Below are 20,074 nucleotides of genomic sequence, written 5' to 3' on the forward strand. Positions count from 1 at the left end.
TCTTCTCTTGGGATCTTGGGCACGCATGCACATGCACCCGGCGTGAATTTAAGCCACTGGGTCTGGGACTCAAACCGTGGTTGATTACATGGGAGTCCAGGGACATAGCCATTATACTAACTGCTGGTCCCTACCTGGCTTATTTTCAAATCGCTGAATCTGGGACTCAAACCACACAATCAGCCACATAGAATCCTGGCACCTTAACCACCATACCACCAGGCTGACCTGCTATCATTTTTTATGTATATTTCAGATATACAGGTATATAAGATATATATAGATATAGATATAGATATATATGATAAGATATATAATATAAAATATATATATGATAAGATATATATAATATAAGATATATATATATATATGATACATAAAGGTATTGTGGTACATAGTTAGCTACATATGGATAGAACAGTGTTTAGTGAAATAAAAAATAGTGAAATACAATACATAAATATATGTTATCTCACCTTTTTGTGTATGTGTGAAGAAAACTGCTTAAAGTATATTTATTTAAACAAAATCCTTTGCCTAATTTTTAATCTATGTTCTTTTATAAACAAAAAAAAAAAAAACAGCTTGTTTTGTGGACCTTTTGTTTTTTTAGTCTCAGTGTCATTTACTTCTGCTCCAATCTTTATTATTTCCTTCTACTAATTTTAGGTTTGGTTTGTGTTTGCTTTTATAGCTCCTTGAGGTACATTTTTAGGTTATTTGAAATCTTTCTTTTTTGATATAGGTGTTAATTGCTTTAAACCTCCCTCATAGTATTGTTCTCGCTATGTCCCATAGGTTTAAATAGTATTTTTATTTTCCTTTGTTCCCAGAAACTTTAAGATTTCTTTCTTAATTTCTTTATTGACCTTATGGGTATTCAGGAACATGTATTTTAATTCAGTGTATTTGTTGAGTTTTCAAAGTTCCTCATGTTACTGATTTCTAGTTTTGCTTCTTTGAGTTCAGAAAAAGTAGTTGATAGGGTTTCAGCTTTTAAAATTTATTGAGACATGTTTTATGGCCACATATAATCCTTATATATTATTTATCTTTGAGGACATTACCTTGTTGGTTAGTGTTCTGCAGCAATCGGATAGAATGTTCTGTAAGTGTCTTTTAGGTCCTTTATATCTATTTTGCAATTTAACTGTGATGTTTATTTATTAATATTCTATCTTAGTAATCTGTCCAGTGCTGAGTGAGATGTAAAGTCTCCAGCTATTATTGCACTGAATGTGTGTGTACATATATTTGGTTAGTTTTGTTTTGCTTTCAGACTTTTTTTGCTATAGGGCATGTTGTCTTGTTAAAGAAAGAAACAAACAAAGAGAGGGAAGTAAGAAATCACCCCCCAGGGAGATGGCCAGGCTACAGTCCTTCTCCTCCACTTTCCTCTTTGAATTTTGAGCACACACGCACATATATCCATCGTGCTTTTCAGGATTCTGCTCCAGAACTCATACAGCAGAGTTGGCCATGTGGGATCCAGCCCTTAACCACTGCCCCACCTGCTAGGCCTGGGTACATATATGTTTACCATTGTTAATCGTTATATCCTCTTCCCGAATTGATCCCTTTATCATTATATAATGACCCCCAGGCTCAACCAACCCAAGATCATGGGTTCACACATGCCCAGTATACTCCCAGAGGTCTCCAAACACAAACCAGGACCCTTCCCATGTGGGTCAGCCACATTGAATTTTATAGCCATACCACTGATAAGCTCCCTAGAGAGATTTGAGTCATTTGTCTAGGGTTACACAGCTAGTAAATGACAAAGTTAATATCTGAATGTAGGCTGTGACTGGTTACAAAATTTATGCTTTTTACCACTTTTCTCAACCTCAACCTCTAAGGTACTTAAGTACTTGCTGATTTTGTAATAAAAAATTCGATTGTATGATCTGTTGGATTAATTTCTGCATTAAATGGACTGCTAGCTGTCGAATAACATGTACTTTTTTCATTGAAAACTGGGTAAAACATTAGACTGGTAGGGCTGGTACGTGGTGTGGTAGTTGAGGTGCTGGACTCCCACATGGCCAGTTATAGTTCGAGTCTTGGATCTGACAGCTCACTTTTTCCTCTCACTCTCCCTCCCTCTCGTCAAATTTTAAAATAATAATAAAATTGAATAAATAATTCCTTTTTTGGGGGGGGTAGAGATTTTTGCTGTAAGGTGCATGCATTCGCCAGAGAAGACAGAAAGTGTTCAATCACCCTCCAGGGGGAATAGCCACACTGCAACCCCTTCTCCATTCTCTTCTTGGGATTTTGGGCATGCACGCACATACAGCCGGCATGAGTTTCATGCTGCCAGGTCTGGGACACGAATTGTGGTTGATTACGTGGGAGTCCAGCGACATAACCACTACGCCATCTGCTAGTCTTGAATAAATCATTCTTAAAAGAAAACATTAGGCTAGCAATGTTTATTTAATAATCTAGAATATAATTTTAACTGTTTAAGAATTATTGCCAGCCAGTACATCTCCTCACCAGGGAGCCGTGGTCATACTATAATCTTTTATTCCATTTCTGTAACCCATCAGGAATCTGATCACATGCACCCCATGTGTTCTTTAGAACCACTGGGCCAGAATTCAAACCTTGGATAGGCCATGTGGCACCCAGTTTTTTCTTTCTTTCTTTTGGTTGGTTTAATTTAGTGTAGGGTATGTGTGTTTGTGGAGAGATGGTGGTGGGAGTGAGAAACCACCCCCTGGGGTTTTTTTTCTTTAATATCCTTTCAAGATTTAGAGCATACATTAACACACACCAGGACTCAAACCACAGTCAGCCATGCGGGATCCAGCTGCCTTAACTACCAACACCACTGACTGGCCCAGGATCAAGTTTTCTATGTACAGTACTTAACTGCTATGTTACTGTGCCTGCTGTAATTGTAACTTTTTACTTTATCTAAAATTGTCATACTCACAAAACATTTTAAATTTTTCAGATAAAATTGTCTGGATTGTAATGTTAGGAAAAGAAGGCATTAAGAAAAACCATGCTCAGGGCTGGCCAGCAGATGGCATGATACTTAAATAAGCTGGATCCTACATGTCCAACTGCATAGTTGAAGTCCCCAAGCTGGCAGCTTGAAAAACATGCTGGGCTCTTGTGCTTACATTCCCAAAATCCCTAGAGGAGAGTGCATTTTGGTGCAGCCATATCCCCTGGGGGTTGATTTTTCACTTTCCCTCTCTCTTCAACTAATACACATGCCCTACGGCAGTAAACAAAAAAAAAAAGAAAAGAAAACATGCTGGACTGGTTCCATTGCTGAGTGGTTAAGGGAGCCAGATCCCACATGGCCATTCATGCAGTTTGAATCTCAGCCCTGGTGACTATGAAAACATTCTAGGTGTGTATGCATGCGTGCCCAAAATGAAGTAGTAGGGATTGTGACATCACCAGGCCCCTCTGGGCAAAGTGTCTTCTCCCTCTCCCACTGTTTCTCTGCTGAGCATACATAACCTCTGGCCTATAAACAAAAGAAGAAAAGAAAAACTGAAAATGAATAAAGTTTATGTTCCTATTGTCTGTAGATTGTGTCCACAAATACTTTAACTCTGATACACTATTAATTTTTCTTTTAATATGATTCTGGACCTTTTTTCCCTGTGGATAGTTCATTTTGTTAAAAAAAAATGTAAATTTATGTTACTCTAAATAAAATTACCTAAACAGTTAATACAAAGTAGGCTATACTTTGATTGGTAGACTGTTTTGAGAGAAATGTTAACATCTTCAACAGAGTAATTTCTGAAAATAGTATTTTCAGAAGTTTATTGCTGGGACCAGAGGTTGGCATAATGGCTGTGTCGCTGGACTCCCATGTAGTTGACTGCAGGTTGAGTCCCGGACCTGGTGGCTTAAACTCAATGCCAGGTGCGTGTGCATATAAGGAGAATGAAGAAGAAGGGATTGTGGCATGGCCATCCCCCCCTGGGTGGTGATTTCTCACTTTCTGTCTCTCTGTCTCTCCCTGTCTTTCTGGTGAGTGCACCCGCCCTATAGCAAAAACTTCTCCAAAAAAAAAAAAAAGTTCATTGCTGATAAAATACAGACTACATCGTCAATTACTGCTGTATTGCTGAAGATTATCCCTTATCTGAAATGTTTGAGACAGAAAGTATTTCAGATTTTTTTGAATTTGGGAATATTTGCATATATATAATGAGATATCTTGGGCATGGGAGCCAAGTATAAAAAACAAACTTTTTATGTGTTATACACCTTGGAAGCAGAGCTTGAAAAAAAATTGTGTACAGTACTTTATATTCTGGCATTTTAGCTGTGAGCTATCTAATGAGGTCAGGTGTGGAATTTTCCACCTATGAAGTCAGGCTGATGTTCAAAAGGTTTTGGATTGTGGCCAACAGGTTGCATGGTAGTTAAGGGTGCTAGACTCCCACATGGCCAACCTCAGTTCGAGTCCCGGACCTGGCGCCTTACTTTCTTTCTCTCTCACACACACTCTCTCTCTCTCTTTCTCTGTCTGTCTCTGATTAAATGAAAATAAATAAATAAATAAATTTAAATAAAATAATTCAGAAAGAAAGAAGGAAAAGAAAGTCAAAGTCAGATCCCACATGGCAGACCGCAGTTTGAATCCTGGCCCCAGTGGCTTGAAAAACATGCTTGTGCATGTATACCCCAAATCCTGACAGGATGAAAAGAATGGAAGAATGATCATGCCCCGTTAGGGAGTGCTGTTGCCTTTCCGTCTCTCTTTCTCTGGCAAGTACACACATCTTCTGGCAATTTAAAGAAAAAAGGTTTTGGATTTCCAGATGAGGGATTCTCAGTCTATATTAAGTCTCAGCTACACCAGTTACTAGTTGTGTGAATTTAGGCAACTTACTGTCTTCGGTATCCTCAACAAAAATAAAGTATTGATAATTGTTATTGTTATTGAAGATTAAGTGCTTGACATATATGAAAAAAAGCATTTTAAAAAATTTTAAATATATGGCTATTGTCACTAGTTCGTGACCCTGGAAAATTATTAACTCTTCTATGACACTTTTTCCTTATTATACAATAATACAATCTCTTCCTTTTTTTGATAAGTATTTTATTTAACTTTATTTATTTGTTTGTTTTTTAATTTGACCAGAGAGGGACAGAGTGAGAGACAGAAAGAGAGAGAGAGAGAGAAAGAAAGCCATCAGGTCCAGGACTCGAACCATGGTCAGCCATGTGGGAGTCCAACGTCCTTAACCACCATGCTACCTGCCAGCCCCCAACCTCTTCAGATTCTTATATTCCCACTCAGGTTCCTTTGAGATATTGCTATAAACTACAGCATAGCATCCAGAATTAATATTTAAGGCCTACCCTAATCGTGGTGTAGCCTATTTTTCCTAGTCTTATCTCTAGTTATAATCTAAATATTCATCTCTCTAGCCATAGTATCTGATCATTCCTCCTTCCTACACTTTCCTCTGAGTGCTTGTTCTAGATGTATTTTCTACACCACAAAACCTCTTACTTTTCCAAATCCCACTTATCCTTTCAGACTTTATTCAAGATCTGAAATTCTCCCTATCCTTACATAAAAGTTTCTAGGACAGGTAGTGGCCTGGTTTTTAAGGTGACTGAATCATACTTGGCCAACCACATGGTTTAAGTCCTAGACCCAGTGATTCTGGAAACATGTTGGACACATGTAAATGCCTGTCCAAAATCCTCAAAGGAGAGAGAGATGAAGAAGAGCTTGTGATGTGACCACTTTTCATGAGAGCGTTTTTCTGGATTTACCCTTCTCACTGTCTCCAAGTGAGCCCATAAACCCTCTGGCAAATTTTTAAAAGTAAAAACTATAAATAATTCCTTTTTAAAGTTCCATTAGTTTTCCCATAGTTGTAATTACTTTTACTTTTGTTTCTGCTTTGTAGATCTTAGTTGCTCTCTATAGAAAGTGTTGAGATCAGCAGATGGCATGGTGGTGAAGGTGCTAGACTCCCACATAAGCCAGCTGCAGTTTGTGTCCCAGTCCTGGTGGCTTAAAAATCACGCCAGACATTTGCATGCATGCCCAGAATCCCAGTAGGAGAATGGAGAAGGGATTGTGGCATGGTCATCCCTACTGCAGAGCAGTTTCTCATTTTTTCTCTTTCTGTCTCTGATGAGCACACGCGCCCCATGGCAAAAAACTTAAAAATAATAAACAGGGACCAGCAGTTAGCATAATGGCTATGTCGCTGGACTCCCATGTAGTCGACCACAGTTTGAGTCCCAGACCCGGTGGCTAAAACTCATGTCGGGCGCATGTGCATGTGTGCGTGCCCAAGATCCCAAGAGGAGAATGGAGGAGAAGAGATTGCGGTGTGGCCATCCCCCTGGTGGTTGATTTCTTGCTTGCTTTCTCTGTCCCTGTCTTTCCGGTGAGCGCATACACCCTATAGCAAAAACCTCTCAAAAAAATTTAAAAATTTTAAAAAATAATAAAACGAATGTGCTTTGAAAAAAAAAAACGTAGGTTTTTTTGGGGTTTTTTTCCTTCTAGAATTCTAGGTAATTGGACACTTACATACATGTTTGTCCTTCCACCTAACTATACGCTTCTTTTGGCCAAAACCTTACATTGTTCAACTCGTAAGTTTTATAGAATCTAGGAACATCTTTTTCTTTTTTATTTACTTATTTATTTTTTGCTATAGGGTGCATTCTCTCGCCAGAAAGAGAGAGACAGAAAGTAAGAAATCACCCCTCCCGGAGGGGGGATGGCCTTACCACAGTCCATTCTCCTCTCAGGATCTTGGGCACACGCACACACACGCCCAGTGTGAGTTTAAGCCACTGGGTTTGGGACCCAAATCTCAGTTGACTACATGGGAGTCCAACGACGACGGAGCCATTACACTATCTGCTGGTCCCACTAGGAACATCTTTTATATGTATTATGAAAAATTATCAACTGCCTGAATTTCTGAAATATAAGACTTAAAATATCCTTAGTAAAAAAATAAATATTAAGAGCAGCCTTTGCCCTCTCACTTAGTGACAAATATAAGGAAATTATTTTTTCAGGTCATTTCATATTCACTCATGATAGACATTGCAAAATCGACTGAATGTCAAATTTTGTCTGGATGAATATAGGTATATATATACATATATATACACACACACATATATATACACACACTGTGGGGGGTGTATGTGTACACAGTAGTTACATATACATATTTATGAACATATACATGTATATAAAACAGTTTCTGTGATTAACATTTACTATATTTTTTTTTACTTTTTTTTTTTTTTTTGAGAGGTTTTTCAGTAGAGGGCGCGTGCGCTCGCCAGACAGACAGAGAGAGACATAGAGACAGAAAGCGAGAAATCACCCCCCAGGGGGGATGGTCACGCCACAATCCCTTCTCCTCCATTCTCCTCTCGGGATCTTGGGCACGCACGCACACGCACCCGGCGTGAGTTTTAAGCCACTGGGTCCGGGACACAAACCGCGGTCGACTACGTGGGAGTCCAGCGACATAGCCATTACGCTAACTGCTGGTTCCCAACATTTACTATATTTTGATTTTGTTTTCTCTTGTCATTTACAAAGCCATTTTACATATGTTCTCATTTGAGACACTTACATTGTATTTACATGCATCTGTGTCATAGTTCTGTGCTTTTACAGTTTCAAATACAATATTCTTTACAAATATATTCTATTTGGGGGACCAGCAGATGGCATAATGGCTATGTTACTGGACTCCCATGTAATCGACCACGTTTCGAGTTCCAGACCCAGTGGCTTAAACTCAGGCCAGTCGTGTGTGCATGCGTGCCCAAGATCCCAAGAGGAGAATGGAGAAGTGATTGCAGCGTGGCCATCCCCCCCAGGGAGTGATTTCTCGCTTTCTGTGGAGTGCACGTGCCCTGCAGCAAAAACCTCACAAAAAAATACATATATTCTATTTTGTTTTCCACTACAATAATATTTTTTAACTCCTAAACAGATTTTCATTTACTTTCAGTATGATTTTAGTTGGTAGAATTGATAGAAGAAATTTTTACATGTTTGTGGGGCCAGACAGTGGTACATTTGTCTTGCAGTGCCCTGCCATGCTGGGCCTATTGGGAAGGTAAACAGATTTACTTCCTGGGGTCTCTCTGTATATGTTGCATGCATGTGCGCATGATCCAAACTGGCTGAGGCTGGAGGTGGATTATGTCATGGAGACCCTAATATGGGTTACCCTTGACACACACGCCATCTTAATCTCTTTCTCTCATAGAAGTAAATAAATTTGTTTCAGGGCTGGCAGGTGGTATCGTGGTTAAGGGCGTTGGACTCCCACATGGCCAACCACGGTTCAAGTCCTGGACCTGGCGACTTGTTTTCTCACTTTCCCTCTCTCTTTCTCTCTCACTCTGTCCCTCTCTGTTCAAATTAAATAAGTAAATAAATAAAGCAAAATGAAATAATTCTTAAAAAAAAAAAGGTAAACTTTATTTTTTCTTTTTTTGGAGAGGTTTTTGCTATAGGGCACGTGCACTCACCAGAAAAACAGAGACAGAGAGACAGAATCAACCTCCAGGGGGGATGGTCACACCGCAATCCTTTCTTCATTCTCCTCTCGGGATCTTGGGCATGCACACAGACATGCCCAGTGTAAGTTTAAGCCCCCAGGTCTGGGATTCGGACTGCAGTTGACTACATGGGAGTCCAGCAACATAGCCATTACACTGCTGGTCCCTAAATAAACTTTTAAAAAATTATTTTATTTAATTTTAATTTATTCTTTTTTTTTTAATTTGACCAGAAACATAGAAGGAGAGAAAGTAAGAAAGCAATCCCCCAGATCCATGACTCAAACCATGGTCAGCCATGTGGGAGAGTCCAGTGCCTTAACTACCATGCCACCTGCTGGTCCCCGTAAATAAACTTTTTTTAAAAAAATAAATACCTTGGGCCAGCTGCTGGCATAGTGATTAAGGCAGCTGGGTCCCACATGGCAAACTATGCAATTTGAGTCCCAGACGCAGAGACTTGGACCATGCTGGTGTGAATGCTTGCGTGCCCAAAATTCTGAGAGGAAAATAAAAGAGAAAGGATTGCAGCATGGCCATCCCCCCAGGAGGTGATTTTTTTACTTTCCCTCTCCCTCTCCTCTCTGTCTTTCTGTCACACGCATGCACCCTAAAGCAAACAAAACAAAAAAGGAAATACTTGTTTAAATATTAATATAAATAACTTACTACATTATATAAATAAATATATTGTAAAATGGTCATTTAATACCTTGCTAAAAATTGAAATAATTCTTTTAAAAAAAATACTTAACGTACCTTTCACTCAAATTCACCAATCGTTCATATGCTGCAACTTCTCTTTACTTCTTTATTTCCTCCTGCCACAACACACCTATTTTTTGGACATTTTCTTGTGTAAATACAAATAATAAACTCAGGATTACATCACTGTAATGCTGTTTTCAAATGTATATCTTCTGGGACCAGCAGAGGGCATGAGGGTTACATTGCTGGACTTCCATGTAGTTGACCACGGTTTCAAGTCTAACCCAGTGGCTTAAAACTCACATGGGGTGCATGCACATGCTTGCCCAAAAATCTCTAGAGGAAAATAAAGGAGAAGGGATTGAAGTGTGGCAGTCCTCAGGATGGGGGGTGGGGGTGGTTTCTCACTTTGTCTCCCTGTCTCTCTCTGTCTCTCCAACGAGCATACATGCCCTATAGCAAAAATCTCTCTTTAAAAAAAAGTACATTTTCCATAATCAGATTTCACTAAGTGCCTTAGTAGTGTTGTTTAAAATAATCAGTTTTACATTGTTTCAGGGTCTAATTCTTGACCATGTGTTGCATTTAGTTGTCATATCTTTTTATTTTCCTTTAATGTAGAACACTTCTCAGACTGTCTTGTCTTTCATTTGAGAAGAGTACAAAGTAGTCATTTCATAAAAGGTCCTTAATTCTGAATTTTTCTTATATATCTTTTTAAATAGGTTAAAGTACTTTTTTTGCAAGAAATAACATTGAAGTGGTATTAGAATTTTTTGTTCTGTTTCTGTATGTTTGCATGATTTAGATCAAAAAGCACATGATATTACTGTGTGTTAGTGTTAACTTTGATTGTTTGACCAGTGTGACATACTAGAGGCTAGCAAGCCCTTCTTTCCCTTTACTCTTATTTATAATCAGTATGAATTCTCAAATTCCTTTTCTATTGAATGAGTTATAATCCATTGCAGTCATTATTTATTTCATGGGCACGTTGACCCAGATAGAGCTATTGGCAGCCCCTTGAGGTTGCTCCCATTTTTTTCCTCCCACTTTGTGGAACCCTTTCACAGAATAAAATTAAATCACTGATGATGGCTGGGTAGAAGAAATGGTATTTTGTATGGAAATTTATAATAAATACAGCAAAATTCTAATTATCAAATCTAGAAGTAGATAATTAGGGGGTCTTTTCTGGTACAGTTGTTGTGAACTATCTGCGTTTGAAAATATTCACAAAAAAATGTTTTGGGAGAACTATTTTAAGTGTCCTATAGAGTTAAATAAGTGAATAAAATGAGAGTCCTTCAAAAATTTATGGGAAAACTGAATTAAAGTACAAGTTAATTTTGGTACAAAAACATTTTGAAATTCATCCAAAGATTTTCATGATACGCATTTTTTTGTGAGTTTTTTGAAGACTCCTCATATATTGATGCTGTTGGCAGCAAGAGTTCTGTTTGTGGAAGGATGATAAATATAGAATGGTCTGGGGTATGGGGGCAGAATGAAGAATAGCTGTGTGGCATTGAACTAAAATTATATGTATAAGTATAATTTTATGTGCTTCTAGTTTCTCAATTTTATATACATTTATTTATCATTAAGTCATGTGAAATTTTCATGTTAGATAAAAGAGCTTAGAAACACTGACATCTATTATCAGTGAACACGTTTATTAATAAAGATTTTGGTTTCTAAATATAATATCCCACTAAAAAGTACCAAAACTCCTTAGAGAAATGACTGGTTCAGGTTTGGGTTAGGGAAAGTGCAAGGTAAACCTGAAATATCCTGTCTATTCCAGTTTTATTGCAAGTTAGTATGGAAATAATGTATGACCGAAATGAATAATAGCCAAGCACATTTTCAGTATTACAAAAATGAAAGATTATTTACCAGAATGTCTATTGTGCAAGGTGCCACTTTGTTTTCACAGTCCCTATTTGTATTTAACTCTCTACCTCCAAGGTGGAGGTTTTACCACATAAATTTGTTTAATAATTCTTTGATTTAGAATCATTAATTTTATATTTGTTAATCAGTTTTATTTCTATAACTTTTATATTTGATATTGATTAATACACAAAAATCTGCTTATATGTATTTGCTAATACTAGAGCAACAAATTTCTAGGTATGTAGAGTTGCCTTTTGTTTGGAAATGTTTGTAAAAGTTTGAAATGTATCGTTTATTTGTTTATTTATTTATTTATTTAAATTTCCAGTAGTATATGTATGAGCTCACTGGAGAGAGACAGAAAAAGAGAGCGGAAGTGAGAAGGCATATCCCCCCACCCCAGTGAATGATTACATTGCAGTCCCCTCTCCTCCATGCCCACTCAAGATTTTGGGCCTGCACGCACACATGCCCAGTATTTTTCAAGCCTTCAGATCCTAGATTCGACCCACAAGGTGCATCCAGCCACCTTTACCACCATGTCACGTCACCTGGCTGACCTCTTTTTAATATTTTTAAATGCCTTATTTTTTTTTTACTCATGGTAAAGTATGCACACACATAAGACTGAGAGAGGTGGAAAGAGAGACTCACAATTTACAAGGTCTAGTCACAACACACTCTACTTCCTCTACTTCTAATCCTTCAGATCATGGGCACTAGCATGCATGCCTGGTGTGTTTCAGGTTGTTCAGGCGACGGATTTTAACCACATTCGCAATGTGGGATCAAGCTTCTCTTGAGCAGTGCATTAATTACTACTGAAATGTGGAGCAGCCCTGAAATGTACTTTTTGTATAAAAATTATTTTATTGCTTTTATCATCATATCTGTGTCTTCCAGTTTACCTCTATCTCAAGTTTCACCCTGAAGATCTATTACTGCAAGGAAATCCCCTCTCTAAAATCACCAGATTTGACATTGTAGTGACACAGGAACTCAGGGTGCAGTGGTGTTTAGGTCTGGCATCTGCAGTGAGGCATGGGTTTTTGTCCCTCACTCAGAAGAATTAGAGACATGGACATAGAAAGTGGGTATAGCATGGAGAGTTTATTGAAGGAAAGGAAAAACAGCTCTCAAGAAGTAGGGAGGGATCCTGGAAAATGGGTTTCCAAGGAAGAACTGAGATGAGGGGGTTTTATTTTGGTCAGGAAGAACTTTGTCAAGACTTGTTCTAGGTGGGGCTTATGCATGCATAGTGTGTGGGGGGGGGGGGGCAAGGAACACATGCTGGATAGGTCCAGTTAATCTTCTGATTTTGGAGTGGGTATGAAGGTCAGGAGATTTTTTTTTTGCCTAGAAGCTTTGGGCTATAAAAACCATTATCTTATCCTCTGCACAGAATGTTGTAGGGCCTGGAAAAAGAAGTCTGTGATTTAGCCCTAGGTCATGCTGCCTAGGTCAGTCACTGAGCCACTGCTGCACGAGGTCCCTCTTTAGCAAACAGGGAGCCACTGTGTCTCCATCTTAAAACTTAGCCATTTTAGGGACCAGCAAATGGTGTAATAGTTATGTCGCTGGACTCCCAGTTGATAGACTGCGTTTTCAGTCCCAGGTCAGTGGCTTAAAACTCATGCTAGGCACATGTGCATGAGTGCCCAAGATCCTGAGAGAAAATGAAAGAGAAGGGACTGCAGCATGGCCATTCCCCTCGAGTTGATTTCTCACTTTCTGTCTCTCTGGTGAGTGCACATGCCCCATAGCGAAACTCTTTTTAAAAAAAATTACACTTGATCTTTGCTGTAAGGCATAGAAGTGAAATCTTGTCTTATAGGTAACTGAAATTATTCATTGTTACAAATTTGGTTTATCCACTTATATATCTTATTTTACCTATATAATTTTTCACATAGTCATTGAAAAATAAGTGAACATTAAAAGCACTTTGCATTTTTTACACACATGCACACATACACATTCAGCCCTCCATATTCATGGGTTCCACAAATTCAACCAACTGTGGATTGAAAATCTGTTACATAAGGTGTGGGAACAAGACCTTGGTGTGACTTAGCAGTGTCTGACAGATTCCAATGTTGTTTAATATAAGACACTAATATTTAAATAAGACAGTATTATTTTGAGTTTGGGGGTATTATTTGGCATTCAAGGTAACCAGATTTGGGGGTATTATTTTGAGTTAGAGGTAACAAGATTTGCACATAAGGAATAAATGCTGAAAACCCAGAAATGGTTATAGATAATATTTAAGATAAACATACTAGCATTAAATAAGAATTGCTGGATTTTTCTTTTAATAATAATAATAAAAAAAAAACTGTATACTTTTTCTCCTCTCCCTTTTAAAATTTTTTGCCAGAGGGCATGTGTACTCACCAGAGAGAGACGGGAAGAGAAAAAGCATCCCCAATGGGGCATGATCATGCTGTAATACCTTCTCTTCCATTTTTTCATTCTATTAGGATTTAGGGCAAACACACACATGCACCTGGTGCATTTTTAAGCTACGAGGTCCAGGAATCATACAGTGGTTAGCCATGTGGGATCTAGCTCACCTTAACTTTCAGACTATACAGTCAGCCTGACTTTTTGTTCCCTTTGACGGTGAGTCTTTCTGTTGGAATTAGATATTCCCAGTTGCACCCAAATGGTAAGTTATTAAAACCAAATAATCACTTAGAGTTCCTCCCAAAGAAAAAGGAAGCTAGCCCAATTACTGAATGAGTTGCTTTCACAAAACATTATGAAAAACTGATTACTTTTTATTTTCCATTTTATTTATTCATTTTTTTTAGACAACCACAATATTACTGTGTATGTCATTTTCAATAGAGAATTTTACATTCTTGGGTCTGTAAAGTGTTTCTTCCTTTTGCCCTCCTGTTCACCCTCTACTGTCCACTCCTCCCTCATGGATTCTGGTGTCTATGCTTATCCACTCTATTATATATTCAGATCTTTCAGTTTCTGCCATTGAGTGCACTTGTTCAGTATATGTGGAGCAGGGATATACAGTGTTTGTCTTTCATGGTCTGACTTACTTTGCTTAGCATTGCTTCCATATTTAACCACTTTGAGCCAAATGACAGTGTCTTATTGTTTCTTTTGACTGAAACTAATTACCTTTTTTGGATAAGAAAAACAAAAGTTTTTTTTGTTTGTTTTTTTTTTAAGTATTACTTTATTATTTACCTATTATTTATTTATTTATTTATTTAAAGTTGACCAGAAAGGGACAGTGAGAGAGAGGGGGCGAGAAAATAAGCCGCCAGGACTAGCATTGTGGTCAGCCATGTGTGAATCCACCACCCTTAACCACCATGCCACCTGCTGGCCCCAACAAGAGATGTATTTCATTTACACATAGAATTAGTAGTAATATACATAGAATTTGTATTTTATTTTATTTATTTTTTTTTTTAGTTTTTCCAGAGAGCATGTACACTCACTAGAAAGAGATTTAAAGACAGAGAGAGGAAACGACAAGCCTACACACACACACACACACACACACACACACACACGGGGCATGGTCATACTGCAGTCCGTTCTCCATTTCTCCCTCCTTTCAAAATTTTGGGTACGCATGCACATATGCTTGGTGTTGTTTCAAAGCCACTGAGTGCAGGACAGCTTTAGCTGCTGGTGAAAAGTAAACATGATTACAATAACTGCTGTCTGACTTCCTATCACCTACAGCAGTTCCATATCTGAAGTGGTTATTCCTCATTCCAGCAAAGATTTTTCTCCTGAGTGATTTGAATTAGTAGTTGTACACAAACAAATGGATACCACAACAAATGGCTAGGAGTATTTAGAATCTCTAGAATAAGATTCGCTTTCTTGGGACCAGCAGTTAGCGTAATGACTATGTCACTGGACTCCCACGTAGTCAACCGCGGTTCGAGTCCCGGACCTGATGGCTTAAACTCACGCCGGGCATATGTGCGTGCATGCCCAAGATTCTGAGAGGAGAACAGAGGAGAAAGGATTGTGGCCTGGTCACCCCCCCTGGGGTGTGATTTCTCGCTTTCTGTCTCTCTGTCTGTCTCTGTCTGTCTGGCGAGCGCACGCACCCTATAGCAAAAACCTCTCCCAAAAAAAAATGAAAGAATACTCACGCTGGGCTCGTGTGTTTGTATGCCTAAGATTCCAAGAGGAAAATGGAGGAGAAGGGATTGTGGCATGGCCATTCCCCCTGGGGTGGGGGGCTATTTCTTGCTTTGTCTGTCTGTCTCTCTCTCCATTGAGCACATACACCCTATAGTAAAAATCTCCCCCCAAAAAATCAGAAATACTCTTGATAGAGTGATTTATTGTATATACAAGACCAGAGGAAAAAAATTCATTGCCTCTTTACTATTTTCTATTCTTTTTTGATTACAGCCCAAAGAGCCGATTAATCCAATTAAAGAAAGAGAAGTTGGAATATACTCCAGGAGAGCATGAATATGGCTTATTCCCAGCCCCCATTCACGTTGGTGAGTACTAGGTCCACACAATATAGTACAGACCAGAGATTATATTTCTTGGATTGGGGAAAAATACCTTCGTGTCCTTGTTATTATTTTTGCCTCTTGAATGTGTTCAGGGTCTTCGTTTATTAATTTACACTTACTCTCAAGAATCCTATGTAGGGACCAGCAGTTAACGTAATGGCTATGTCGCTGAACTCCCATGTAGTCGACCGTGGGTCGAGTCCTGGACCTGGTGGCTTAAACTCACACCAGGCACATGTATTTGTGTGCCCAAGATCCCGAGAGGAGAATGGAGAAGGGATTGTGGCGTGGCCATCCCCCCTGGGGGGTGATTTCTTGCTTTCTCTCTCTCTGTCTCTGTCTTTCTGGTGAGCATACATGCCCTATAGCAAAAAACCTCTCTAAACCAAAAAGAGAAAGAAAGAAAGAAAGAAAAATTAATGGGAGGAGAATGGAGAAGGGATTGTGTGTGGCCATTCCCCCACCCCCACCCCAGGAGGTGATTACTTCTACTCTTACTGTCTTTGTCTGTTCTGTTTTTTTCCCACGTTGGGGGGAAATGAATAAGAGATACTCATAAGGTGACCTCAGAGAGAGATAAAGTGAGATCCTGGGCATTACGCCAACCTCTGATCCCAAATAATTCTTTTTTTTTTTTTTTTGAGAGGTTTTAGCTATAGGGCACGTGTGCTCTCCTCCCATTAATTTTTTGATGACCCCTCTTGTATACCCTAGTTCTCTCCAAATTCTATTGCCATCACTTAATTCCATACCACTATTATTTTTTCTCTGGTCTACAGCAGTAGCCTTCTAACAGACATTTTTATTTCCCACCAATGCACTCTCCATATACTAATTTACTTTTTTTCCCTTTTCCTCTATTTTGGCCTCAAGATGCCGACATGCTCTAGCCTGAATGAGAGGGACGGAGAGGGAGAAACTATTCCTCAGTGGGACATGGTCACACCACAGTCTCTTCTCCAGCAGGATTTGAGACATACACACACACCTGCCATGTTTTTTAAGCCAACAGGTCCAGGCACAGTTGGCCATTTGGAATCTGGCTCCCTTAACCAGCAGACCACAGGACTGGCCCAGTAAATGATTTTCTAATGTAACCTAGGTCATACTTAAAACCTCTCTTGGTGGCTTGTCATCAGAATAAAATACAAACTCCTTACCTATGGCTTTCAAGAATTACCTGGTCCCTGACTACCCCATCTCTCCATATCTATCCATTGTCATCTCAGCTTTAGTCACTGTGTTGTGTTATGTTGGCACTCTTTCATTTCCTACAGTATTTCAAGCTCTTTCCCATTGCAGAATGATTATGCTTACTAATCTCATGGCTACCTTCTTCAAAAGTAAGTTCCGTGGTTGGTTTCTTCTTATCCATTAAGGATGAGCTTATCGTCAGTATCAGCTTAAATAAAATTTCTTCACAATGATTTTCCAGATTGTCTTACTGAAAATCACAGCATCCTGTTTGTTTCTTTCAATAGCCTATAATTAAAATATTATTTGTCATATGTCTCATCATTAGATTATAAATTATAAGAGTACAGGCTCAATATCTTTTTTAGTCTCTTTGGATTTCCTAGTGCCTGCTGCTTAAGAGAACTTTAACAAATATTCTATAAATGAAAGAAAAGAAGGAGAAATTAGAATAAATTGTTGAATGTAGATGACAGATTTGGTTGTTTCGTTGTTGTTTGTTTTTCCATGCTCAATTTGGGGAAAAAAATTGCTTTAAAGTATCTAACTTGAGGAGGGGGCAGTAGGTGGCATAGTGGTTAAAGCACTGGACTCCTAAGTGGCCAACTGTTTGAATCTGGCAGCTTGGAACCCACACTGGGTGCATGTGCATGTGCGCCCAAAGTCCCAAGAGAAGATTGGAGAAGGGATTGCAGCATGGCCATACCCCTTGGGGGATGCTGATTTCTCACTTTTCATTTCTCTCTTTCTCCAGCGAGTACACGCCCCCTATAGCAAAAATTCCTTTAAAAAAACAGGACCAGGAATACCCCATTGTGTAGTAGATGTTGATTCTATGCCTTGTCATGTTCTCAACTATGACTGTCTTACCCCTCTTTGATCATTGGGCTCTTCTCTGTGTTATGATTAACTAATTCCTCTTTTCATCCCAGAGAGTGCAGTTCCAGCAGTATATTTAAATCAGCAGGTTTAACAAGTTTTATAATAAAGATTAGTTTTTTTTTATTCTGATTGGAATCAAAAGTTTAACTTCAACATGAAGTTACAAGGTTTAACTCTCAGCTAGATAACTGCTAGCGCTTACTTAATGAAAGTAAGAGTGATTTATGTACTCTCTGGGCTTAGTGCCATAATTTTTTTTTTCACTTTTTTTTTTTTTTTGAGAGGTTTTTGATATAGGGCACGTGCACTTGCCAGACAGACAGAAGGAGACAGAGAGACAGAAAGCGAGAAATCACCCCCCAGGGGGGATGGCCACACTGCAATCCCTTCTCCTCCATTCTCCTCTCAAGATCTTGGGGACACAAACCACGGTCAACTACATGGGAGTCCGGTGACATAGCCATTATGCTAACTGCTGGTCCCAGTGCCATAATTTTTTGAAAGCCCAATTTGTTTTTACTAGTGAGATCATAGTAGTGGAAGCAGAATCTCAGCAAATTTTGTTCTTTTCTGGAACCTGCTAAGGGTAAATAGTTTTTTTAAATAATTAATTTTAGAGTCCCATTTTAAGGAGAGTTGTGACCATATTGATCTTAACAGTTTTGTTCTGGATGAGAAATTAACTAAGGTAGATCTTGGAATGAACCTCTAATTCATTAAGGGGAGAAAGGGATCAGTTGATTGCAGGGGAATAGGAATAATAATGGATAATCTGTTATTTCTGTTATATATCTGCTATAAATAGGGGATTAAAGGTCCAAAGTAGAAATTTCTAACTTTATTTATTTAATATTTAGTTTTTAGTTTGCTATAGGACTTATATACTTGCCAGCGAAAAGGCAGGAGAAAAGTGAGAAATCGCCTCATGGGAATTGGCCGTGCTGCAATCCTTTTCCCTACAATTCTCTTCTCAGAGTTTTGAGAATAGAGGTACACAAACCTGGCATGTTTTCCAAGCTTCCGGGTCCAGGCCTCAAACTGTGCACTTGGCCATGTGAGATCCAGTCACATTAGTCACCATGCTACCTGGCTGGCCCAGAAATCCCTAACTATAAATAAATATTTTTCTCTCTAGTTCTCTACTTTAGCCTCTAGGACTGTTTTGTACTTAGTAGTCTGTATAGTAAGTAAGAAATGGGAAAACCTATCCAGTTAGGTAGATTTTTTTTTCTTGTCATCAGATAGTGCTTAAAATCAAGTTGTTGTGGGACCAGCAGATGGCAATAATGGTTACATCACTGGACTCCTATGTACTCTACCTTAGTTCAAGTCCCAGACCCAGGAGCCTAAAACTTACTCCAGGCACATGTGCATGTGTGCCAAAAATCCCAAGAGGAGACTAGAGAAAGGATTGCAGCATGGCCTTCCCTCTAGGGGGTTATTTCTTGCTTTCTGTCTCTCTCAGGTGAGCACACATGCCCTATAGCAAAAATCTCTCTTTTAAAAAAAAATCAGACTGTTAGAGGATAGGTTTTGTTTGTTTGTTGTTTTTTTTTTTTCCTATTCAGATTTATTTTGTTGTATGAATAATATTTTATGATCACAATAGAGAAAAATAGAATCAGTTACTTTGAACAGGTCAATTGAGGTATCTTGTAAACATCTTCAGCGGTCTTTTAAAGTCAACAAGACCTTGTTCATCTGAATCTTTGTCATAATAGTTATGTGAATAAAATATTGCATAAATAAAACTGCATCTTATCATTAACATGAAATGTAATATTTAAAAAGTAATATTTAAAAAAAAAAACATTTTAAGAGAGATTTTTGCTATAGGGTATGTGCACTCACCAGAGAGACAGAAATATATATATATATATATATACACACATTTTTTTAAGTTTTTGCCATAGTGTGCTGGAGAGAGAGACAGAGAGAAGGAAAGTGAGAAATTGCCCCCAGGGGAATGGCCTCGCAGCAATCCCTTCTCCACTCTCCTGTGATTTTGAGTACTCGCAGATACTCTGAGAAAGAGCCAGGTATAGAAGTAACCGCCGATTATCTTAAGTATTAGGGGAAGGTAAGATAGGAGGATCATAACACAATGAGACTGTCTTAAGAACAAATAAGCGGGACCAGCAGTTAGAGTAATGGCTATGTCGCTGGACTCCCATGTAGTCAAATGTGGTTCGTGTCCCGGACCCGGTGGCTTAAAACTCACACTGGGCGCGGGTGCATGTGTGCCCAAGATCCGGAGAAGAGAATAGAGAAGGGATTGCGGAGTGGCCATCCCCCCTGGGAGGTGATTT

At 38.7% G+C, this 20,074-nt stretch overlaps 1 protein-coding gene across 3 annotated transcripts in view; it reads left to right on the plus strand.

Annotated features, from left to right (window-relative positions):
- Positions 1–20,074, plus strand: part of ASH1L (ASH1 like histone lysine methyltransferase) — a 266,220-nt gene that overhangs the window by 171,987 nt on the left and 74,159 nt on the right. For all 3 annotated transcript variants that reach the window (XM_027773787.1, XM_027773788.1, XM_006153395.3), the window contains one exon: positions 15,577–15,671. In XM_027773787.1, coding sequence (XP_027629588.1) covers positions 15,577–15,671 — 95 coding nt within the window. The remainder of the gene's footprint in view (positions 1–15,576; positions 15,672–20,074) is intronic.

This window comes from Tupaia chinensis, unplaced genomic scaffold (assembly GCF_000334495.1).
Source record: "Tupaia chinensis unplaced genomic scaffold, TupChi_1.0 Scaffold000374_1, whole genome shotgun sequence".
Classification (NCBI taxonomy): Eukaryota; Metazoa; Chordata; class Mammalia; order Scandentia; family Tupaiidae; genus Tupaia; species Tupaia belangeri.